The sequence below is a fragment of the Lepidochelys olivacea genome (assembly GCF_965140295.1).
Source record: "Lepidochelys olivacea isolate rLepOli2 genome assembly, chromosome: 3".
Lineage (NCBI taxonomy): Eukaryota > Metazoa > Chordata > Testudines > Cheloniidae > Lepidochelys > Lepidochelys olivacea.
This window is the reverse complement of record NC_140413.1, coordinates 18,445,459-18,471,178: the sequence shown is the minus strand read 5'-3', so window position 1 is coordinate 18,471,178 and position 25,720 is coordinate 18,445,459. Positions and strand designations below refer to the sequence as shown.

Here is a 25,720-nt window from a genome sequence, read left to right as displayed (position 1 = left end):
GGCTTCAACACAGAAATCTCTCCATAAACATATCCTGGTATTTTAAGCACATTTAGATATAAATATGAAGATGTTGCCATGAAGCACCTTTATAAACCCTTTCTTTGAATTCTAAGTGCAAAACAGCAGTGTATGACCTTAGAGTTTCAGATCTCCTATGAATTTCACAGCGAAATGCATATACTCACATTGTAAAATGAAGGTAGGGTTTATGTATAGCAGCTGACGATTGTTTCTTTGGTGATCCTGAGTGACAGCCTGTCTCAAAAATTGATGAAGCATTTTCATCCTCGCTATCGTCTAATATTAGACTTGGTGCATCTGTTCAAAATAAGATGTTTATTAATATTAGAGTTCTGTCACCTCTTGGTACACTTCAACAAACAACAAAAAGACATTGGAAGTTTCTTGGTTAAAAAAAGTTTAATAATATACTACCTGAAGTGGGAAGAATATGTCTAAATATCAGAAGGTATGTCTAAAATTACTACACGTGATTTCAGTAACCAGTACTACCAAGAATGTGTTAAAATACAGAGTTTAGTCAGAAATTCAAATGCCCTTTTACCATCAAGCACCTTGCCATTTTCATAATCATAAAGATACAAAAATAAGCTGTGTATTACAATAAATAAAATTGCTGGTTTAACTCATTACAAAATGCTTCCTCTTGATTTATTTTGATGCCAGATTCAACCGTTAAGTTATTGATTTGAACTTCCTTTGACTAGGCATAATTGTGCATAATAAATAAGCCCCCAAAATTTCAGAAGTATACTTCATATTTCAGTATTTTTCCTAGCAATAAAGCAGACAACTTATGTTTGGTAACATGTTTCTATCACACAAATTTGACAAAGAATATCAAAATGGTCAATGTCAATTCAAGTCAACTTTGTTTTCATATCCTGGGGTCTTAATCTATTTTTGATTCCTTCAACAACAAGTCATTCTCAGCTACTGAATTTAACTATCTTTTATACAGGGCTTCTTAAATGAAAGTTAAAGACTGAATACAACAGAGAAGAAAGACTATTCAAGAAAGTAAACTGAAAAACCATGAACACATGGAGCCAATCAGAAAAGTCATTTGGTAGAAGATTCAGCATGACTGGAAATCTACATTCCAAATTAATTCAAGACAAACAGGGATGACAAAGTGAAAACCAACATTGTTAAATTGGAATTAAACTGGCAAGCATATACCAAGTAGCTGTCATTCAAACTCAAACAGAGAAAAGCAATTCTAGACATCACTTACTTATGCTAACAATCAACTGGAATGTGGCATATGAGCACAATATTTAAAACTATTACATGTAGAATCATAGAACTGTAGGACTGGAAGGGCCCTCAAGAGGTCATCTAGTCCAGTCCCCTGCACTCATGGCAGGACTAAGTATTATCTAAACCAGGCACGGCCAAACTGTGGCTCCCAGAGCCTCCCCCATACTCCCACCATGCTCCACCTACAAGACTGGGCAAGGGGGAGCGAGGGGCTTCTGCCCTGCAGCGGGGTGGTGGGACTAGGGGTTTTTCTCCTGTGGTGGGATTAATGGCTTCTGCCCTGCAGGGAGGGAGGTCTTGGGTCTTTAGCCCAGCTGGGGTGTATAAGAGAAGAAGCCCCGCATCACGACAGGCGCTGCCCTGCGGCGCAGGTTGTGCACGTCTTGCAGCTCTCAAACTTCTGAAGATTATTGTAACTGCCTCGGAGGGTCAGTACGTTTGGCCACTCTTGATCTAAACCATCCCTGACAAGTATTTGTCCAAACTGCTCTTAAAAATCTCAAATGGTGGCGATTCCACAACCTCCCTGGGCAATTTATTCCAGGCTTAACCACTGTAACAGTTTGGAAGTTTTTTCTAATGTCCAACCTAAACTGCCCTTGTTGCAATTTAAGCCCATTGCCTCTTGTTTTATCCTCAGAGATTAAGGAGAAGAATTTTTCTCCCTCCTCTTTGTAAAAACCTTTTATGTACCTGAAAACTGTTATCCTGTCCCTTTCTCAGCCTTCTCTTCTCCAGACTAAACAAACCCAATTTTTTCAATCTTCCCTCATAGGTCATGTTTTCTAGATCTTTAATCACGTTTGTAGCTCTTCTCTGGACTTTCTTCAATTTGTGCACCTTGGGCATCCAGAACTGGACACAATACTCCACTTGAGGCCTAATCAGCACAGAGTAGAGTGGAAGAATTGCTTCTTCTGTCTTCCTTACAACACTTCTGCTAATGCATCCCAGAACAATGTTCACTTTTTTTGCAATATTGTTATACTTTAGATTGCAATCCACTATGACCCCCAAATCCCTTTCTGCAGTACTCCCTCCTAGGCAATCATTTTCCATTTTGTGTGTGCGCAGCTGATTGTTCCTGCCTAAATGGAGTACTTTGCATTTGTCCTGATTGAATTTCATCCTATTTATTTCGGACCATTTCCTCCAGTTTGTCCAGATCATTTGGATTTTTAATCCTATCCTCCAAAGCACTTGCAACCCCTCCCAGCTGGATATCATCCACAAAGGTTATAAGTGAACTCTCTATGCCATTATCTAAATCATTGATGATGATATTGAAGAGAACAGGACCCAGAACTGATCTCTGCGGACCCCACTTCTTAAATCCTTCCAGCATGACTGTGAACCTCTGATAACTACTCTCTGGGAACAGTTTTCCAGCCAGTTATTCACTCACCTTAGAGTGCACCCATAATCTAGATTGTATTTCCCTGGTTTATGAAAAACTCATGCAAGACGGTATCAAAAAGCTTACTGAAGTCAAGACATACCATCTCTACCACTTCCCCACTATCCAGAAGACTTGTTACTCTGTCAAAGAGAGCTGTTAGGTTGGTTTAACATAATTTGTTCTTGACAAATCCATGCTGACTGTTACTTATCTTATTATCTTCTAGATGTTTACAAATTGATTATGTAATTATTTGTTCCATTATTTTTCCGGGTACTGAAGTTAAGCTGACTGGTCTGTAATTCCCCGGGTTGTCCTTATTTCCCTTTTTATAGAAGGTCACTATTTGCCCTTCTCCAGTCCTCTCGAATCTCTCCTCTCTTCCATGACTTTTTGAAGATAATTGCTAAGGCCGCAAGTTTGTCACAGAGGTCACAGATTCTGTTACTTTCCAGGACTTCTGTAGGGGCCGATGAGGCTGGCCTGGGGGTCGCCTGAGCAGCTCAGGCAGCCCCTGGGCTAACCACACTGGCTGTTGCTGGGGCAGTCTTGGGTCACCGCACCCCCCTCCCCAGCAGCAGCAGCAGGAGTTTGGGTGTGAGAGGGCGCTCAGGGCTGGTGGTTGGGGCACAGGAGGGGGTGAGGGCTCTGGGTAGTGCTTAGCTTGCGGGGGAGGTCCCCGGAAACGGGGACATACCTCAGCTCCCAGGCCAATGGGAACTGTGGAGCCAACGCTGGTGGAAGAGGCAGCGCACAGAGCTGCCTGGCCATGCCTCTGCCTAGGAGCTGAGGGAAAGGGATATTGCCACTTCAGGGAGGCATGGAGCCAGGTAGGGAGGCTGCCAGCTCCGCCCCCACACCAGCACCAGTGGGGGTCCTGGGCTGTACACTGCCACTCCCCCAAGTGCCCACAGCATGCCCCGGGCCACCCCCCATTGCACCACCCACCCCCCAAGATTTAATCAGGGGTATATAGCACAAGTCATAGACAGGTCATGGGCCATGAATTTTTCTTTGACTTTTACTAAATATACCCATGACTAAAACGTAGCCTTAATAATAGCTAATGACTTAGATATCTCCCCAGTCAGCTCCTTGAGTATTCTAGGATGTATTTCACCAGGCCCTGGTGAGTTGAAGACATCTAACTTGTCTAAGTAATTTTTCACTTGTTTGTTTCCTATGATAGCCTCTGATCCGATCTCATTTTCACTAGCATCCACTATATTAAACGTCCAGTTGCTACTAATCTTTGCTAACCTTTCTGGTGAAAACGGAAACAAAAAAGTCATTTAGCACTTCTGCCATTTCCACATCAAAATGGATTTTGCTGCTTTTTATGCAGACTGTATTTAACATTCAATCTTTTCTTTGGCTTAACTGGATGACACTTGGTCTACACTAGCAGCCTATGTCAGTATAACTAAGTCACTCAGAAGACTGAAAAATCCACATACTGTGACCACATATCTATTCAGGGGACACCATCATAGGGCCTAATCACATCAGCCACACTATCAAAGACTCGTTCACCTGCACATCTACCAATGTGATATATGCCATCATGTGTCAGCAATGCCCCTCTGCCATGTGCATTGGCCAAACTGGACAGTCTCTACGTAAAAAAATAAATGGACACAAATCAGACGTCAAGAATTATAACATTCAAAAACCAGTAGGTGAATACTTCAATCTCTGGTCACTCAATTACAGACCTAAAAGTGGCAATTCAACAAAAAACTTCAAAAACAGACTTCAATGAGAGACTGCTGAATTGGAATTAATTTGCAAACTGGACACCATTAATTTAGGATTGAATAAAGACTGGGAGTGGATGTGTCATTACACAAAGTAAAACTAATTTTCACCCCCTACTGTTCCTCACACGTTCTTGTCAACTGCTGGAAATGGCCCACCTTGATTATCACTACAAAAGGTCCCCCCCCCCCCGCTGGTAATAGCTCACCTTACCTGATCACTCTCATTACAGTGTGTATGGTAACACCCATTGTTTCATGTTCTCTGTGCATATAAAATCTCCCCACTGTATTTTCCACTACATCCATCCAATGAAGTGAGCTGTAGCTCACGAAAGCTTATGCTCAAACAAATTGGTTTGTCTCTTAGCCCTGGTCTACACTAGGACTTTAGGTCGAATTTAGCAGCGTTAAATCGATTTAAACCTGCACCCGTCCACACAGTGAAGCCCTTTATTTCGACTTAAAGGGCTCTTAAAATCGATTTCCTTACTCCACCCCTGACAAGTGGATTAGCGCTTAAATCGACGTTGCCGGCTCGAATTTGGGGTACTGTGGACACAATTCGATGGTATTGGCCTCCGGGAGCTATTCCAGAGTGCTCCATTCTGACCGCTCTGGACAGCACTCTCAACTCAGATGCACTGGCCAGGTAGACAGGAAAAGAACCGCAAACTTTTGAATCTCATTTCCTCTTTGGCCAGCGTGGCAAGCTGCAGGTGACCATGCAGAGCTCATCAGCACAGGTGACCATGATGGAGTCCCAGAATCGCAAAAGAGCTCCAGCATGGACCGAATGGGAGGTACGGGATCTCATCGCTGTTTGGGGAGAGGAATCCGTGCTATCAGAACTCCGTTCCAGTTTTCGAAATGCCAAAACCTTTGTCAAAATCTCCCAGGGCATGAAGGACAGAGGCCATAACAGGGACCCGAAGCAGGGCCGCGTGAAACTGAAGGAGCTGAGGCAAGCCTACCAGAAAACCAGAGAGGCGAACAGCCGCTCTGGGTCAGAGCCCCAAACATGCCGCTTCTATGATGAGCTGCATGCCATTTTAGGGGGTTCAGCCACCACTACCCCAGCCGTGTTGTTTGACTCCTTCAATGGAGATGGAGGCAATACGGAAGCAGGTTTTGGGGACGAAGAAGATGATGAGGAGGAGGAGGTTGTAGATAGCTCACAGCAAGCAAGCGGAGAAACCGGTTTTCCCGACAGCCAGGAACTGTTTCTCACCCTAGACCTGGAGCCAGTACCCCCCGAACCCACCCAAGGCTGCCTCCTGGACCCAGCAGGCGGAGAAGGGACCTCTGGTGAGTGTACCTTTTAAAATGCTATACATGGTTTAAAAGCAAGCATGTGAAAGGATTACTTTGCCCTGGCATTTGTGGTTCTCCTAGATGTAGTCCTAAAGCCTTTGCAAAAGGTTTCTGGGGAGGGCAGCCTTATTTCGTCCTTCATGGTAGGACACTTTACCACTCCAGGCCAGTAACACGTACTCGGGAATCACTGTAGAACAAAGCATTGCAGTGTATGTTTGCTGGCATTCAACCAAAATCCGTTCTTTATCTCTCTGTGTTATCCTCAGGAGAGTGAGATATAATTCATGGTCACCTGGTTGAAATAGAGTGCTTTTCTTCAGGGGACACTCAGAGGAGCCCATTCCTGCTGGGCTGTTTGCCTGTGGCTAAACAGAAATGTTCCCCGCTGTTAGCCACAGGGAGGGGGGAAGGTTGAGGCGGTAGTCACGCGGTGGGAGGAGGCAAAATGCGACCTTGTAACGAAAGCACATGTGCTATGTATGTAATGTTAACAGCAAGGTTTACCCTGAAAGAGTGTAGCCACTGTTTTATAAAATGTGTCTTTTTAAATACCGCTGTCCCTTTTTTTTTCTCCACCAGCTGCATGTGTTTCAGTGATCACAAGATCTTCTCCTTCCCAGAGGCTAGTGAAGCTTAGAAAGAAAAAAAAACGCACTCGCGATGAAATGTTCTCCGAGCTCATGCTGTCCTCCCACACTGACAGAGCACAGACAAATGCGTGGAGGCAAATAATGTCAGAGTGCAGGAAACCACAAAATGACCGGGAGGAGAGGTGGAGGGCTGAAAAGAGTAAGTGGCGGGCTGAAGAGAGGGCTGAAGCTCAAATGTGGCGGCAGCGTGATGAGAGGAGGCAGGATTCAATGCTGAGGCTGCTGCAGGACCAAACCAGTATGCTCCAGTGTATGGTTGAGCTGCAGCAAAGGCAGCTGGAGCACAGACTGCCACTGCTGCCCCTCTGTAACCAACCGCCCTCCTCCCCAAGTTCCATAGCCTCCACACCCAGACGCCCAAGAACGCGGTGGGGGGGCCTCCGGCCAACCAGCCACTCCACCACAGAGGATTGCCCAAAAAAAAGAAGGCTGTCATTCAATAAATTTTAAAGTTGTAAACTTTTAAAGTGCTGTGCTTAAAGTGCTGTGTGGCATTTTCCTTCCCTCCTCCACCACCCCTCCTGGGATACCTTGGTAGTCATCTCCCTATTTGTGTGATGAATGAATAACGAATGCATGACTGTGAAGCAGCAATGACTTTATTGCCTCTGCAAGCGGTGATTAAAGGGAGGAGGGGAGGGTGGTTAGCTTACAGGGAAGTAGAGTGAACCAAGGGGCGGGGGGTTTCATCAAGGAGAAACAAACAGAACTTTCACACCGTAGCCTGGCCAGTCATGAAACTGGTTTTCAAAGCTTCTCTGATGCGTACCGTGCCCTCCTGTGCTCTTCTAACCGCCCTGGTGTCTGGCTGCGCGTAACCAGCAGCTAGGCGATTTGCCTCAGCCTCCCACCCCGCCATAAACGTCTCCCCCTTACTCTCACAGATATTGTGGAGCACACAGCAAGCAGTAATAACAGTGGGAATATTGGTTTCGCTGAGGTCTAAGCGAGTCAGTAAACTGCGCCAGCGCGCCTTTAAACGTCCAAATGCACATTCTACCACCATTCTGCACTTGCTCAGCCTGTAGTTGAACAGCTCCTGACTACTGTCCAGGCTGCCTGTGTACGGCTTCATGAGCCATGGCATTAAGGGGTAGGCTGGGTCCCCAAGGATACATATAGGCATTTCAACATCCCCAACAGTTATTTTCTGGTCTGGGAATAAAGTCCCTTCCTGCAGCTTTTGAAACAGACCAGAGTTCCTGAAGATGCGAGCATCATGGACCTTTCCCGGCCATCCCACGTTGATGTTGGTGAAACGTCCCTTGTGATCCACCAGAGCTTGCAGCACTATCGAAAAGTACCCCTTGCGGTTTATGTACTCGGCAGCTTGGTGCTCCGGTGCCAAGATAGGGATATGGGTTCCGTCTATAGCCCCACCACAGTTAGGGAATCCCATTGCAGCAAAGCCATCACTATGACCTGCACATTTCCCAGGGTCACTACCCTTGATATCAGCAGATCTTTGATTGTGTGAGCTACTTGCATAACAGCAGCCCCCACAGTAGATTTGCCCACTCCAAATTGATTCCCAACTGACCAGTAGCTGTCTGGCGTTGCAAGCTTCCACAGGGCTATCGCCACTCGCTTCTCAACTGTGAGGGCTGCTCTCATCCTGGTATTCATGCGCCTCAGGGCAGGGGAAAGCAAGTCACAAAGTTCCATGAAAGTGCCCTTACGCATGCGAAAGTTTCGCAGCCACTGGGAATCGTCCTAGACCTGCAACACTATGCGGTCCCACCAGTCTGTGCTTGTTTCCCGAGCCCAGAATCGGCGTTCCACAGCATGAACCTGCCCCATTAGCACCATGATGCATGCATTGTCAGGGCCCATGCTTTCAGAGAAATCTGTGTCCATGTCCTGATCACTCACGGGACCGCGCTGACGTCGCCTCCTCGCCCGGTATCGCGTTGCCATGTTCTGGTGCTGCATATACTGCTGGATAATGCGTGTGGTGTTTAATGTGCTCCTAATTGCCAAAATGAGCTCAGCGGCCTCCATGCTTGCCTTGGTATGGCGTCCGCACAGAAAAAAGGCGCGGAACGATTGTCTGCCGTTGCTCTGACGGAGGGAGGGGCGACTGACGACACAGCTTACAGGGTTGGCTTCAGGGAGCTAAAATCAACAAAGGGTGTGCCTGTACATCAAGGAGTATTTCAGGCAGGACTGCACGGAGGGTTCCAATAAGAAATGGTGCACCTAAGTTATCGTTCTTATTGGAACAAGGAGGTTAGCCTGGCCTCTGATTGATACATGGCTAGATTTACCTCGCTGCACCTTCTCTGTGAGTGACTGCAGTGTGATCTAGACAGGGGAGGAGGCAAATGAGTACAAAACAAATCTGGTCTATTTCTTGTTCTGACCCACTCCATCTATCTTTTACATCTTTGGCTGGCAGCAGACGGTGCAGAAGGACTGCATGCCATCCACATCTCATGGCTGCTTGGCAGAAGATGGTACAGTACGACTGCTAGCCATCTTCATCTCTTGCCTGCCTGGCATAAGATGGTACAATACGACTGCTAGCAATCCTCATCTCTTGCCTGCCTGGCAGAAGATGGTACAGTACGACTGCTAGCAGTCCGTATCGCCTGCCCGCTCACCATAAGACGGTTCAATAGGACTGCAGGACTAAAGAGAATGACCTGGTCAAGTCACTCCAAATTTAGTCCCTGCGCCCATGTCTGCCCAGGCACTCCCAGCCGACGTGGCCAGGAGCACCTCGGACACGACGAGGACGACTACCAGTCGTATTGCACCGTCTGCTGCCAGAAGGCAATGGGTTGCTGCTACTGTGCAGCAAAGCCGTACCGCGTCTGCCAGCACCCAGGAGACATAGGGTGACGGTTACCTGAGCGGGCTCCATGCTTGCCGTGGTATGGCGTCTGCACAGGTAACTCAGGAAAAAAGGCGCGAAATGATTGTCTGCCCTTGCTTTCACGGGGGGAGGGAGGGAACGGGGGCCTGACGATATGTACCCAGAACCACCCGCGACAATGTTTTAGCCCCATCAGGCATTGGGATCTCAACCCAGAATTCCAATGGGCAGCAGAGACTGCGGGAACTGTGGGATAGCTACCCACAGTGCAACGCTCCGGAAGTCGACGCTTGCCTCGGTACTGTGGAAGCGCTCCGCCGAGTTAATGCACTTAATGCACTTAGAGCATTTTCTGTGGGGACACACAAACTCGAATATATAAAACCGATTTCTAAAGAACCGACTTCTATAAATTTGACCTAATTTCGTAGTGTAGACATACCCTAAGTGTGCCACAAGTACTCCTTTTCTTTTTGGGGATACAGACTAACACATCTGCTATTCTGAAACGAGTTAAACAGACCTAATTCCCGGTGCAGACAGTGCTATGTCGACAGGAGGGCTCCTCCTGTCAACATAGCTACCACCTCTCAGGGAGGTGGATCACCTACACTGATGGGAAAAGCCCTCCTGTTGGCATAGGTAGTGTGTTCGCTAAGCAGCACAGCGGCATTGGTACAGGTGAGCCACTGAAGCTTAATTGTAGATAAGCCCTAAGAAGAGGGTAAACAAAATCAGGGGTGGATGAAATTTCAAAAGAAACTTAGGTTCTCACACATTCAAAGATGAAATACCTATGAAGAACCTTTAAATCAACTTATCCAAAATGCATTTAAAACTACTAACAGCAAAATATACCAGAAGAATTGCTTCTTCGGCCGGGATAAAAAAAAGGAGATGTTACATCAAGGATAATATACACTTGTTCTGAGGTCCAGAAGGAGGTGAGAAGCAGAACAGTTGAAAGTCTCTGGGTAAACATAAAAGGAGTGAAAAATTAAGGGTGATGTCATGGTATGGGTATACCTCAGACTACCAAATCAAAAAGGGGAAGTGGATGAGACATTTCTACAACAAACAGAAATACCCAAAACACAAAAGACTTGGTACTAATGGGGAACATTACCTAGACATCTGTTGGCAGAACACAAAATGTCCAATAAGTTCTTGCAATGTATTGGGGATAACTTTCTGAAACAAAAAGTGGAGGAAGAAACGAGTGGGATGGCAATTGTGTAGACTTCATTCTGACCCACAGGGAGGAATTGGTTACGAATCTGAAGGTGGAAAGCAATTTGGATGAAAGTGATCATGAAATGCCAGATTTCATGATTCTAAGTAAAGGAAGGAATGAGAGCAACAGAATAAGGACAATGGGCTTCAAAAAAGCAGACTTTAACAAACTCAGAGAATTAGTAGGTAAGGTTCCATGGAGACAAAATCTAAGGGAAAGGAGGTCAGCCGAGCACAATGAGATCATGTTAAAGGCAAAACTGCAAACCATCCCAATGCAAAAGAAAGACAGGAAGAATAGTAAGATGCCAATATGGCTCCATCAGGAGCTCTTAAATGACCTGTAAATCAAAAAGGAATCCTACAAAAAGTGGAAATATGGACAAAGTGCTACGGTGGAGTACAAAAGAATAGCATTAGAATGTAGGGACAAAATCAGAATGGCTAAGGCACAATATGAGTTACAACTTGTGAGGGACATAAAAGACAAGAAAATGATGTTCTTCAAATACATTAGGATCAAGAGAATGACAAAGGAGAGTGCAGGTCTTGCATTTAGTGGGCAAAGAGAGCCAACTGATTACATCAAAGAAGCTAAAATGTTTAATGCCTATTTTGCTAAAATGGTTAATAGTATGTTAGAAAACTGTGTAATGAATTGTGAGAGAAATTAATATTATATATACACATTATAATAAGACTATAAAGGAATCTGTACATTTTGAATGTGACTCTGCTGATACATCATTTCAGAAATTAACTGAAACAGCTTCAGGGTTGTGTAAACCATGAAACCTAGTCTGAGTGTCTTAGTTGTAAAATCTTTGGTCTGTGCAAATAGGGTAAAGCAGAGCGTCTCCCCAACCAACAAGACAAGCCAAAAATCCCAGACAAAAACAGACCAGTAAGAAGGATAACTATTGTAAGATATGTTTCAGAGTAGCAGCCGTGTTAGTCTGTATCCGCAAAAAGAAAAGGAGTACTTGTGGCATCTTAGAGACTAACCAATTTATTTGAGCATAAGCTTTCGTGAGCTACAGCTCACTTCATCGGATGCATTCAGTAGAAAATACAGTGGGGATATTTATATACACAGAGAACATGAAACAATGGGTGTTACCATACACACCGTAACGAGAGTGATCAGGTAAGGTGAGCTATTACCAACCAGGGGGAGAACCTTTTGTAGTGATAATCAAGGTGGGCCATTTCCAGCAGTTGACAAAAACGTCTGAGGAACAGCGGGGTAATGTACAGGTAATAATAGCGCTGTCCTAAAACATACAAAATAAAGGTTAAGAGAAACTATTTAAGCCTAAATTGAAGTGGATCTTGGTTTTCATCCAATAATGACCAGATACTCAACACAATATTAACTTCAATGGTGAAGGAACACAACCCAAAATAGGGAAAAACAGGTTAAAGAATGTTTAGATATGTTTGATGTATTTTAGTTGGCAAGGCCTGATGAAATTCATCCTATGGTAATAAAGGAACTAGCTGAACTAATCTCAGCACTATTGGCAATTATCTTCAAGAACTCAATGAAGGACAGATGATGTCCCAGCGAACTGGTGAAGGGAACACAGTACCCATCTTTTAAAAGGGGAACAAAGAACACACAGGGAATTTCAGACCAGTCAGCCTAACCTTCATACCTAGAGAGATACTGCAACAAACTATTAAACAATCACTTTGTAAGCACCTAGAAGATACTAGAGTTAGGAGTAGCCACCATGGATCTGTCAAGAACAAATCTTGCCAAAGCAACCTAATTTCCTTCTTTGACAGGGTTACTGGCCTAGTGGATGGAGTAAACCAGTAGACAGGATATATCTTGATTTTAGGGTATGTCTACACTGCAATTAAACAACTGTGGCTGGCCCATCAGCTGACTCAGGCTCATAGGCTCAGGTTAAATTGCAGAGTAGATGTTCAGGCTCAGGCTGAAGCCTGGCACCCCACAAGGGTCAAATGTAAGACACGGGAGGTAACTGTCCCACTCTGCTCAGCACTAGTTAGACCTCAGCTGTAGTTCTGTGTCCAATTCTGGGTGCCACACTTTTGGGAAAGATATGGACAAATTAGAGACAGCCCAGAGGAGAACAGCAACATGGTAAATGGTTTAGAAAACCTGACCTCTCAGGAAAGATTTAAAAATGGGCAGGTTTAGTCTTGAGAAAAGAAAACTAAGGGGATACCTGATAATAGTCTTCAAATATATAAAAGAGAATGGTGTTATAAAAGAGAATGGTGATTAATTGTTCTCCAAAAAGGAAAGGAGTACTTGTGGCACCTTAGAGACTAACCAATTTATTTGAGCATGAGCTTTCGTGAGCACGAAAGCTCATGCTCAAATAAATTGGTTAGTCTCTAAGGTGCCACAAGTACTCCTTTCCTTTTTGCGAATACAGACTAACACGGCTGTTACTCTGAAACCTCTAATTGTTCTCCATGTCCCAGAGAAGAAGTAATCAGCTTAATCTGCAGCAAGGAAGATTTAGGTTAGATATTAGGAAAAACTTTCTAATTATAAGGGTACTTACACTCTGGAACAGGCTGCTGAGGGAGGGTGCAGAATTCTCATCACTGGATGTTTTTAAGAACATGCTTGACAAACACCTGTCCGGGATGGTCTAGGTTCACTTGGTCCTGTCTCAGTGCAGGACGCTGGACTTGGTAACTTCTTGAGCTCCCTACCAGCCCAACTTTGCTATGATTCTATCTGTTTATGACTAATACTCAAGCTCAATGAAAACTTCCAAACTCTCTTTAGTAAAAATAAGGAGAGATCAGTAGGAAGGAAAACAAACAAATATATAGACCATTTAGCCAATAAGCATAAAGGAGTCTTTAGAACAAACTTTTTGTCATTGACTGCTTGGAAAATACCAGCACCAGAGCAAAAGCAACACCACACAGACTTTGAAAAAACATGACAAAAAGAGTGATGCTTTTCTCGTAAGAGTATCAATAACAAATGGGTTCTAAGGTGGCTATTTCCTGGAGGTTAACAACTGGGTTTGTTAAGGAAGCTCTGGAGAAGAACTTAAGTAATTCAAGCCAAGACTGCTCTAGAGTAGGGAACTAGAAGTCAGAACTCCAGGATTCATGGCTCTGTCACTCACTTGCTTTGTGACATTGTGCAAGTCATTACTTCTCTCTGCATTTTGATTTATCCATATCCATTCATAAAGTAAATATATTACCATGCGCCTTTTCAGATTCTGTACTGACACTAAAAAATACTAAGCGTATGTTAAAGTAAGCAAACAATAAGGGCTGAAATTCTCAACTACTCCTGCCAGTAACTAACTTTCAAGAAATGACCTGGGTCATTGCTTAAACATAACTAAGTGCCTGACCAGGCACTGCCACAGACACTTCATTGCAGCCTGGACACACCCCTTCACCAACAATGGGAAGTGTGACTGGGGAGCTCTACCTCTTACCCGTGTATCCCTTCCCAGACAGCAGGGACTCAGCACCAGGGCCAGGAGCTGCCAGAGTTACTTTGACATAGTCTTATCCCATCCCCACAATAGTAATCTCATTCGCAAACACACATTCATCTACTCTCTCTCCTCCAGATATGTCTCCTTCTGTCCAAACAAAAATCTCAGCCTGTTTCTCTGACATTTCCTTGTGGATATCACGTCAGCTCAAGTTCAACATAGTTTAAACAGAAATCTTAATCTTCCCCCACCTAAGCTGTCCCCATCCCTTCTAAATTACTGTGGACAGTAACACCATACTTTGTCATTCAGGCCCATAACCTGGATTCATCTTCGACCCAAGACCTCTCTAGATCCTCACATCCTGTGTGTTTAAATCTTGCAGATTCTTGCTACACAGCATCTCTAAGACATGGCCTATCCTATACATGCAGACAGCTAAAATTCTTGTGCAGGTTCTCATCATCTTGTGTCTCGGTTACTGCAACAACCTCTTCTCTTGCCTTGACAAATGCAACTACACACATCCATTCACTATGCTGCTTCCCCCACTCACAGCCATTCAAAATCCTGCTGCAAACAACATTTTCCTAGCCTGTCATTTTGACCGTCTCATCCTTTTCTTTTAAACTTTCCATTGGCTCCCCTTTCTCAAACGTATAAAAAAAAGTTACTCACCTTCTGTAACTACTATTCTCCTATGTGTGTTGCTCATATCCACTCCAGTGTAGGTTTGCACTTCCCCCGAGCACCACCGCTGGAAAGCTCTTCCTCCAGTGGTATCTGTCAGGTTGGCTCTGGTGCCCCCCGGGGTCGTACTCTGGTATAAAGGATCCCACCAACCTGCAGCCCCCCTTTCTTGACAGCTAACTCTGACAGAGTGGGGCAGAGGGGGTTGGAATGGACATAAGCAACATATCTCAAAGAACAACAGTTACGGACGGTTAGTACCATTTTTTTTCAAGTGCTTGCTCATGTCCATTCCAACGTTGGTGACTCCCAAGCAGTTGTGCAGAAGTGGAAAGTTCAGAGTTTATTGGCACACTGATTGCAATACTGCTTGGTCAAATCCAGCATCGTTTCTAGCCTGTTGGGTGATGGCTCAGTGAGATGTGAAAGTATGAAATGATGACCACTTTGCCGTTCTACAACTGTCCTTGTAGGACAGAACTTGTACCACGAAAGCTGCCAAAGACGCTTGGGCCCTTGTGGAACGTGCTGTCAGGGCAGGAACCTTTGACAGATCGTAGCACATGCGGATACAGGAAATTCTCTGGGCTGAGACTGGGAGACCTTTCACCACCCTGCATGCAATGGCCATGAATAGTTGAGTAGATTTCCAAAACGATTTAGTCCTTTCTATATAGGCGGCTAGTGCACATTTGACATCCAGTAAGTGGAGCCTCTTATCCTCTCTGTTGGCATGTGGTTTTGGATAGAAGACCGGTAGTAAGATATCCTGGTTACTATGGAACTGTGAAACCACCTTTGGAAGGAAGGCTCGATGCGGAAGCAATTGGACCTTCTCCTTGAAGAATACCACGTAAAGTGGTTCTGAAGTGAGAGCCCGGATCTCCGAGACCCTTCTTGTAGAAGTAATGGCCATCATGAAGGCCACCATTGCAGGATAGGAAGAGCAGAGAGCACATTGCCAATGGTTCAAATGGCAGTGCTGTCAGTCTTGACAATACGAGGTTGAAATTCCAGGGAGGGATTGGTTGCCATACCTGAAGGTATAATCTCTCAATATCCTTAAGAAACCAACTACAGATGGAGTTTGAGAACACAGAATGGTCGGTCACCCATGCGTGAAAAGCCAAGATTGCAGCCAGATGGACCCTAATAGATGACACAGTTAGCTCATGTTGTTTCAGGGGGAGTAAATAGCCTAGAATGAATGGTACTGTTGATTGTGTAGGTGAGACTCTACTGTGTAAACCAGATCAAGAACCTTTTCCACTTTGCCAGGCAAGTGGCTCTAGTGAAGGGTTTTCTGCTTCCTAAAAGCATCTCACAAACTGCAGAGTATGTTAGCTCTGTGGGGTTCAGCCACAAAGCTTCCAGGCTGTGAGGGACTTGAGGTTCAGATGATGCAGACGGCCGTGGTCCTGGGAAATCAGGTCTGGAAACAGAGGTAGACATATTAGTTAGTGTTTACACTAAGAGGTCTAGGAATGTGGTTAAACAGTGCTGGTGGGGCCAAGTGGGGACTATCAGAATAACTCGTGATTGGTCCCTTCTGATCTTCAGCAAACCTCGTGTATGAGAAGAATGGGAGAAAAGACACAAAAGAGATGACCCATCCAAGGAAGGAGGAAGTAATCTGAGAGAGACCCAGGGCTCTGACCCAGGAAGGAACATAACTGAAGATACTTCCTGTTGTACTTCGTTGTGAACAGATCTATCTGGAGATTACCCACTTCTGGAAAATGGCTTTCACAACATATGGATGGATGGACCACTTGTGGTTGGAGAACGACCTGCTGATCTGATCCGCTAGCTCATTCTGTGATTCTGGCAGATAGGAGGATCGAGGGGGCTATGCAGAATTCCCACAAGCAAAGTGCTTCCTGGCACAGGTGAAAGGAGCACACTCCTCCCTGCCCAGTGATATAAAACATCACTGTTGTGTATTTTGTGAAAACTGACACGTACTTGCCCTCCACATGGGGTTCGAATGCCTGGCAGGCCCAGCAAACCGCCCTGAGCTCCCTGGCATTGATGCGCAACAAGAGCTCTTCCAGAGACCAGAGGCCCTGAGTTCTGAGGGACCCCAAGTGAGCTCCCCCCAGCTCATTGGTGAAGTGTTTGTGACAAGAGACACTGATGGTTGGGGTCTTGAGAATGGGACTCCTACACACACTGCCAGCAGATCCAGCCACCAATGGAGGGATGCAATCACTGATGGGGAAACTGTGATGACCGTGTCTAAGTGGTGTCGGCTTGGTGAGTATACAGATGCCACCCACCCCTGGAGGGGTCTGAACTTAAGTCTCGCATGCTGCATCACACAGTTGCATGATGTAATGTGGCCCAAGAGCTTCAAGCAGTTTCCTGCTGTGGTAATGGGTTGATTTCTGAGACTCTCTATAAGCATCCCTATTAATTGGAACTATGCTTCTGGGATGAAGGCTCTGGCTTGAACCGAGTCACAGATCGCCCCAATGAACTCTATCCTTTGAGCCCAGGAGAGAGTAGACTTCTCTCTCATTCATTAACAGACCTAAGTCCTGGAAAGTTGACTGTATTAACTTTACATTGGATTCCACCTTGACCTTGGTCTGACCTCTGATCAGCCAGTCATTGAAGTAAGAGTAGATGGGAATCCTGTCTCTTCAGGAAGGCTGTGACAACTGCCATGCACTTTGTGAACATCCAAGCTGCTGCTGACAGGCCAAGCGGGAGCACCACAAATTGGTAGCGCACTTGGTTCACGATGAACCTGAGGAACTTTCTGTATCCCTGAAAGATTGAGATATGGAAGTAAGCATCCTTTAAATTGAGGGCAGCACACCAATCCCCCGGTTCCAGGGAGGGGATGATGGAAACCAAGGAGACCATGCAGAACTTTAGCTTCTTCATGAAACTACTGACCTTTCGCAGGTCTGGAATCAGTCTGAGATTGCCGTTGGCTTTCAAAATTAGGAAATAATGGGAATAGAACCCCCCAGCTCCTTAACTTTGGTGAAGCTTCCCCCCTAGATCCCACCCTTAGGAATGACTGCACCTCTTGGGCTCAAAAGGATCCCTAAAGAGAGATGGGGAGGCGGAAAACTAAACTGAAGGGTGTAGCCCAGCGCTATCGTGAGTAGCACCTAGAAAACAGGTAATACGGGCCTGATAGAAATGGGATAAATGGTCCACAAAAACTAGGGAAGTTGGATCCCAGTTCTGTCCTTGCACGTCATCCTTGAGTGTCCGATCAAAAGGGCTGCTTAGACCTCTCAGAGTGTCGGGGGGTGGGGTGGGGGTGAGGCAGGTGCGGACCAGGATTGGGGCAGAAGTCTTCTCCTAAAGCCTCTGCTCCTCCTCCTCCTATTGTAATCTTACCAGGTGGGTGGTGGGAAGAAACGAGGAACCAGCTAAGGGTTATCATCACGTTTCCTCAAGGATGCTAATGTATAAAGCCCTAAGGACTTCAGAATGGCCCTTGAGTCCTTTAGGCTGTGCAGCTTGGAGTCTGTCTGTTCAGAAAAGAGCGACGTACCCTCAAAAGGAAGGTCCTCTGATGACTGTTGAACCTCATGCTGTAGATCCGATGATTGAAGCCCAGAGCTTTGCATTGCCACCACTGAAGCCATGGATCGAGTTGCAGAGTCCATGGCATCTAAGGCTGCTTGCAGGGATGCTCTTGCCACAGATTTGCCTTCCTCCATGAGAGCTGCAAATTCTCACCTGGACTCCTGTGGTAGTAACTCCTTAAATTTCAACACAGAGTCCCAGAGGTTGAAATCATACCTGCTCAGGAACACTTGCTGATTTGCAAGCCTGAGCTGAAGGCCACATGTTGAATAGATCTTTTTGCCAAAGAGGTCTAATTTTTTGGCATCCTTGGCCTTGGCACCTGCTGACTCTGTCATTCCCGCTCACTGGCTGCTGACACAACCAAAGGTTGTGGTAGATGTGTATAAAGGAATTCACACCCCTTAGCTGAGATAAATTATTTCTTTTCCGTTTTCTTTGCCATTGGCTGGAGGGACGCTAGGGTCTGCCATAATGCCTCAATGGGGTCCATAATAGCATTGTTTAGTGACAATGCCACTCTTGAAGAGCCTGTTACTGCTACAATGCCCACCAGGGCATGGGAAGACTCCCTGATCTCCTCTACCTGGATACCCAGGTTTTGAGCTACTCTCTTGATGCGCCTTGTAATCGTCCTGGGATGGTGTTATGTCTGCTCCCGCGACAGCTTCATCTTGAGAAGAGGCAGATACTGTTCTTCACCCATGGCACCAAACAGGTCTCGTGGTGTCGGGTGTTGATATTTGGCACCAGTCTTGGTACCGGAGCCTGGATCCTGCTCCAAGAGAAGTGGCACTCTGGACTCTGACACCAGAGTATGACCTTCTGGAATGTGACCCTTGCATCATAGGAAAAGCCCAGGGGTTCCAGAAAGGCCACTATACTGGTATCTGCCACTGTCCTGGTGGCCAGGCCATGAGTGGGATGCCTTGGCTCAGGTCTATGGTTGGGTAATACCACCTGGAGTGACAGTGCCGGCTCCTGCGAGAGATGTATGACTCCGCATCCAAGTCAGTTTCTGAAGATTCCCTTCCCGGAGACCAGGGTGGAGCGGTGCCGACCAGTGCCAACAAGTAGTGCCAGGAGGGAGGAGATTGGGCCTGGGCCATCATGGCCCGTTTCCCCTTTGAAGGCACTTGAAGCCTTTGGTGCCATGGCAGCCGGTGCTGCTGCTGACAGCTCCTGTATGGCTGGGAATGGCAGTACCAGTAGAGAGAGTAAATCTCTTGCTGCCTGAAATGCCTCTGGCATTGACGGTACCATCCATGTAGGGGAGCTCCAGTGGCTCTTCTGTGGTGGAGAGTTCATCGGTGCTAGAGTCAATGGTACGCATTCCCTGGCCAGAGTCAATGGAGAATTGTTAAAGACACAGAGTGGTCTGACGCAGGTCGCACTCTACTAGTATCTCTGTGCTCAGGGTTGGGGGAATCGACCTCTGTTGGTCTTTTTCTGCTTCTTTCTTGGCACCAGTGATGGAGAGCAGTGCCAAAGTCCCTCACTGGAGCACTTTTCCTCGGCACTGGGGATGACCAACCGGGGATAAGGAATGGTGCTTAGTTTCCTGAAGAGTAGACGGGGCACTCCTTACTGAGGCTGAAGTACTCAGTGCCAAGTCTGAGTGACCCAGCTGCGAGGGAGGTTGAAATGCTGTCTCCATGAGGATAAATCTGAATCTAGCATCTATATCCTTTTTGGTGTGGGGCCTGAAGTCTTTGCAGATCTTGCAGCACTCCTACACATGAGCTTCCCCCAAGCACTGAAGGTAGCTGGAATGGGGGTCACTCAGAGGCATAGGCTTGTGGCAAGAAGCAAAAGGCTTAATCCTGGAGACCGAGGCAAGCCCTGCTACTGGGCAGGGATTAACCCTGCTGAGCAGGGTTCACTAACCTGAAAAAAGCAAAGGAGTACTTGTGACACCTTAGAGACTAACCAATTTACGAAAGCTTATGCTCAAATAAATTGGTTAGTCTCTAAGGTGCCACAAGTACTCCTTTTCTTTTTGCGAATACAGACTAACACGGCTGTTACTCTGAAACCGTTCACTAACCTATTTATCTAACAACTGAAACTTAACTACTAAGAATAAAAGATAACTATATACAACGAGGTTAGAAAGTCCACATAAGGAGTGCTTGTGAACACAAGGATGAGGCAGTTGCAGCAACCATCACAGACAGTAAAAAGGAACAGAGGAGGCTGTGGGTAGGCAGGAGCCTTTACACAGGCACTATGAGCGCGCAACTCCAAGGGGCACCAGAGCCAACCCAATGGATACCACTGAAGGAAAAATTTTCCAGGGGTGGTGCAAAGGGCGAGCACACATCTACATTGCAATGGACATAAGCAAGCACTTGAAGAAGAAAATCAAGCCATTTGTCTTCACTTTCCAGGCCCTTCATGATTTATCCCCCAATCTACTCATGATCTCCCATTTGCTAACAAAATGTCATCTCCCACCTCCAATCAGCCCATGATGCCAGTCTCCATTAACCACTTGCTAAATTTTCAAACAAGCACTACCATGCGTTCTCCCAGGCTGCCCCCATGCTTGGGAGAACCCTTTTCTGGGGCTTCTAGACACTACAGCAATACATTAATAAATTACAATTATTATTATTACAATTAATTATATGTCCAAGTAAAATATGCAAATCAAAGTCAGTTCTGGCATAAGCTGGTGCAAACTTGATTCAGTACGTTTCAGGCAAGGAGTAGGACAAGGATGCTAAAAGAAAAGCTACCTGAAATTTTTCCAACCTAGAACAGAATAGTTAGGAGCAAAAAAATAAAAATAAAAACAAAAATAAAAACTAAGTACCTTCTCTTTTGTCACCTTGACTAAATTCAGCATGGGGAAATACTTTATGTAAAACCGCCAGGAGGTTATTGAAGGTTCTTTCCAGCAGCGGCCTTATGACAAGGGATAGTGCATGTCCTGAAGACATCACGGCACGTTGGGAAGCAGGCACAATATTCTGCATTGCATGGTGAAAATCTTGTGCGCTGAGAACTATTGAAGAAACATCAAGCTGCAGTTTCTGACTGCTTGCGTAAATCTGAGGATAGCGCCGTCGCAAGGCAATCAAGGCAGCCTCAGTGCAAAGTGCTTTTATGTCAGCTCCACAGTACCCTAGTGTACAAAAAACAAACATACATATGTTCCATGAAGAAGCATCAACATTTTGCATATGTACAAATAAGCCTGAAGCTAAAAAAGAGCAGCCAGTTGCACTTCACTGTCACAGACTCTTTCACACTGCATCCAGTGAACAGGTACTGTTCCAGTGCAAATTAACCCAGGGACTGTTACAGCTTAAGAAGCAAATGTTAAACACTTATTAAAAACCAATGATACTATTATCTGGACTACTCTCAGAGACCACCAGAAAAAAAAAGATAGCCTATAGAAGAAAGGCAAATGCAAATACAAAATAGCATCCACTGGTATTCCTACACAGCAATTGATATGGCAAGAAATTAATATGTCAATATCAATATTTTCCACTATTTGATTATAGAATGTACTGTAGCTTCCCCCAGCTTTGTGTCATCTCTATTCCTTTTCTTCTTTATAGTCTTTGTTTAATACACAAATGTATCAGTTGCAACTGCAATTACGTGAAATAGAATTGTAAAAAGTTACAGGGAAGCCTATGTACAAAATTAAAACTTATTTTGTGATTTTTTTTTTAAATGAGCAGATGATCCAGATGAATTTTAGGAACAAAGTACATATATTCACAAAGCATCTGAGAAAATGGAGGATATTAAGGAAAAATATTTAATCAGAGCATACAAGTAGACAGAAAAATTCCCTCACCTAATTCATTCTTCATAGTTGCTAGAAGAAACTAAGGTTTTACTCTCAAGCACAACACTCTCTCTCTCTCAGTCTTTTTAATTTTATAACTCTAATTGTATGGAGAAAAGTGGCAGAAAGTCTACTATGCTGTTGTAGGGTTTTTTATTCATTCTATTTTCTGTTTAGAACCTATAGTTGCTTAATCATCATTATTTAGAGCCATACATACAACTGTACTATACAGGCCTAAAACTTTTAAATAGTCTTTTGTGGTACTAATTGACAGTTTTGCTGCTTTCAGGACTAAAACAATTGGATTTCTGATACCAGTATGCTTCTATCCTTCATAAAAACAGACATGTATATTTTGGTGCATTTTGTTTCACCTCTGCTGAACATGCTGTAGTACAGAATACTAATTACAAGATTATTCTCTTATAGAAAATCTTTTTATAGAGTTTTTAACCCAGCATACCGAATGATACGATTAGCAGGGATATAGTTTATTAAATTCTACTCATTTTTAAAGATGTTTATAGAATCTATTCACGATTTTTAAAAAACTGACCAGGAATCCTTTAAATGGTTATCTTGAACATTTTTTAGACCTCTTTTTGGAAAAAAAATTCATGGTTTTTCTGCACCTCTCTATGTTAAGGAGGGTCTTCCGGCAGGCACAAAACCCTCACCACTGAAGTTGTTTATGCCTGCCTTCCTGCCTTGTTCCTCTCTTACTGTGCACACATCTGCCCTGACTTTGTTTCAGCTTTACTAGTGCCTCTGGTAAACACCCCTTTACAAGGCCTGCACCACCAACAAAAAAATAAACATGACAATACGAAGTGTGGACAAATGCACAAAGTAAACAAACTGGGGGGATGAATAAATCTCTCCCCCTTTTCTAATTTTTAGTCATATTAATTTTAAGGGTTACTAGTAATAAAAGTAGGTAAAAAAAAATTTAAGATGAAAATGTGGTTTTAAACTGATGGTGTCCCATTAAATTCTATAGGACTTTTCCATAAAGATTTGAATGCGAGTCCAAGTATGTGATTATAGTCAGAACATTACCATAAATATTGGATTCCATAGATAATTTTTTTGAATAAACCTCTTCCATTTTGTAAAAATGGCTAGTAAAATGGTAAAAAGTTATAACTGTGTAAATAATCACAATAGTTGAGTGCCAGGTTAAATGAAAAACTATCCTGAATTTCACATTAATAAGCCATAGCTCAAGTGAAATCAAACAGATTAGATACAAGCAATCTTATTGTCCCTCATTTTATTAGAAGATAAATTGGGGGTTTTTTTTGTTTTGTTTTGTTTTTTTAAACAGTTAACTAATTACAGGTGGCTTCTGATTAGAATTCATTGTTCAGGTACTAAGGCCCCAATTTTACAATTAAATCCATGTGGACAGACCCAAACACGTGGCAACTTATTTCAGGTGCAGGGCATTCAATTGTACTGGATAAATTAGAATTTGCGTTGTACTCTAAATGCTGCTTTGCCTTTTTAACTTTGTGTATTATTTTACTAGTTCACAATGGTCCATTTCTTGATAGAATAGCACAACAGATTGAACAAATGAGTTTGGGGAAAACTAAACCAACTTGTCAAGTTCAAACATGCATTACCGTTATATTGCTCCTCTAATCTCCCTTTTATCTTAAAAATCCAGTTTAAGCATCTGACACAAATTAAGACTCAGCAAATTTAAAGCTATGTCCTTTCCAATTCTTCTATTAATAATGTTAGAATACTCCTTACAAACAGTCTTTTTAATCACAGCTTGAACATCCCCATGGAATTGCAAAATTAGGAAATAGTAGCCTATGGCCTATTTTGAAAATTAAATTCTCAGGTGATCAGATATACAATTAGTCACCAGTTCTATTTCCCTATTTCTCAGGAACAACTGCATTTGAAGAGTAATAATTTGTCTTTTACTGAAAGATTCTCTTGTGCATGCTTGTATATTCATTTGAGTGACTGACAAGATAACTGCAAGAAAATATCTTGTAGAACATTATAGGTTTTTTAGTATTAAGAAGCAAATACATACCATGCCTAGAAGATGTAAGAACATAAGTAAGTTGTCAAGGCTGAATATGAAGCATGGTTTTTCACTCTAACCTTGAAGGAACTCATTTTATCCCCAATTGTCACTGTAGTAATAAAACTAAATTTTAATGCATTTCCTTCTGCTTTTTAAAAATCAAAGAGATAATTCTGAATTTGGGGAGGTCATAATGCACTGGCTTTCTTTGTGATAGAACAAAACTAAAGTAGTCCATTCTGTGCTCCCTACCACCACCAGATAGTGCCAAACAAGAGACTTTTTTTTTTTTTTTTTTTTTTTTAAAAAAGCACAACTTTCAGTGAGAAGCACAGTAAGGAAGCAGGCTCCCATACAGCCTACTATAAAACATGCATCAGACTTTTACAGAAACTAGCTAGTCATCTTTCCTGTTTTTTCTCTTGGGAACTGATTTCTCCACAAACTCTCTCCTCTCCAAAGCCCTCCCCAAAAATCAGTTGTAACTATTTCTACGACAAGAAAAAGGTAGGATCTTCTTGCCAAATTAGGTCAAGATTTTGGCCTAACATCATCATAAGAGCATCATGGTCCAAATTCTGTGGCACACTGCACAGGAAGCATGCCAGCCCAGAACTCAGTATAAGGTTGAAATGAAAGATACCACCATAGCTTTCTCACAACAGTGTGGTGAAAAAAACCCAAGGAGTCATCTCTCTTCATCACTGTATTAAGATGGGAGAGAAAGAATGAATTGGTAACAAATTACCTCTTTTTCTTGTAAGTTGCTTAATTATAATGAACATGAAACAGAATATTTCTAAAAACTGTCTTGACTCAGTGATGTATTTCTTTAAAATCCTTGTTTAGTATTATTTTCATGGCCTACCTAGGTTTTGAAAGGATTTACCTGATTAACAGACAGTGGATGGAAGAGTTCACAGCTTTGCTGTTGCTAATATGGTTTGTTTTCTAAAAGGTTGAGTTAACAAGATAACTGAGTACCCATTTACCTAAAAGGTAAATATTCAAAACAAAAATATGTACAAGAAATGGGCACAAGTCACAAACTTCAGGCTAGTTTGCCCCCATCTCTCACACACACTTATCTGCAGGAAGACCATACGTTTTTCCTGTGCTCACGGCTTTTTCAGCTTCCCATCTTGTGGCCACTCTGGGAATTTAAAATTCCCACTAAGACTCCAAAGGTCTGGTCTTTTACACCACTTCAGTGCTCCCCTTAGCTGCTGCATCCTATTAATCTCACATGCATCCCACTGTTTAATATTGCAGTTCTCAAACCACTCAAAGAGGTTTTTTCAACTATTTAACAAACCCAGACACAAAAATCTCCAAATGGCACACGTCATTTTTAAGACATCAACTCATGAAATCCAGGGCAGTTGTGACAAAAATCCAGCCTTATCAAACAACCTGCTATTGCCCTACAAGTCCTGGTTGTATTTGTCTTATTTTTTTAATAATTAAATAAGCCCAGTCATTTTTTAAAAAAAGTTGTGTGGGAAGTATACATCAACAAGCAAGGTATCCACTCTCATGACTGCTTCTCAGTAGAGGTCAGTTATATTTGTAGCATTTCAGTAGTTTTCTTCATTAAGATTCAGTTATTTGTAGGTGTTGCCATGTTCGCTAAACAGGGTAAAGGTAAAATCATGCTGTACCAAAAGCCTGTTGACTCTAGACTGGGTGGCGGTGGTT

General features: G+C 43.8%; 1 protein-coding gene across 3 annotated transcripts in view; it reads right to left on the bottom strand.

The window, feature by feature from the left end:
• Positions 1-25,720, bottom strand: part of ATAD2B (ATPase family AAA domain containing 2B) — a 173,179-nt gene that overhangs the window by 72,697 nt on the left and 74,762 nt on the right. For all 3 annotated transcript variants that reach the window (XM_084624746.1, XM_084624747.1, XM_084624748.1), the window contains exons 16-17: positions 20,977-21,288; positions 189-321 (exon numbers count right to left, since the gene is read on the bottom strand). In XM_084624746.1, the coding sequence (XP_084480872.1) occupies positions 189-321; positions 20,977-21,288 (445 nt within the window). The remainder of the gene's footprint in view (positions 1-188; positions 322-20,976; positions 21,289-25,720) is intronic.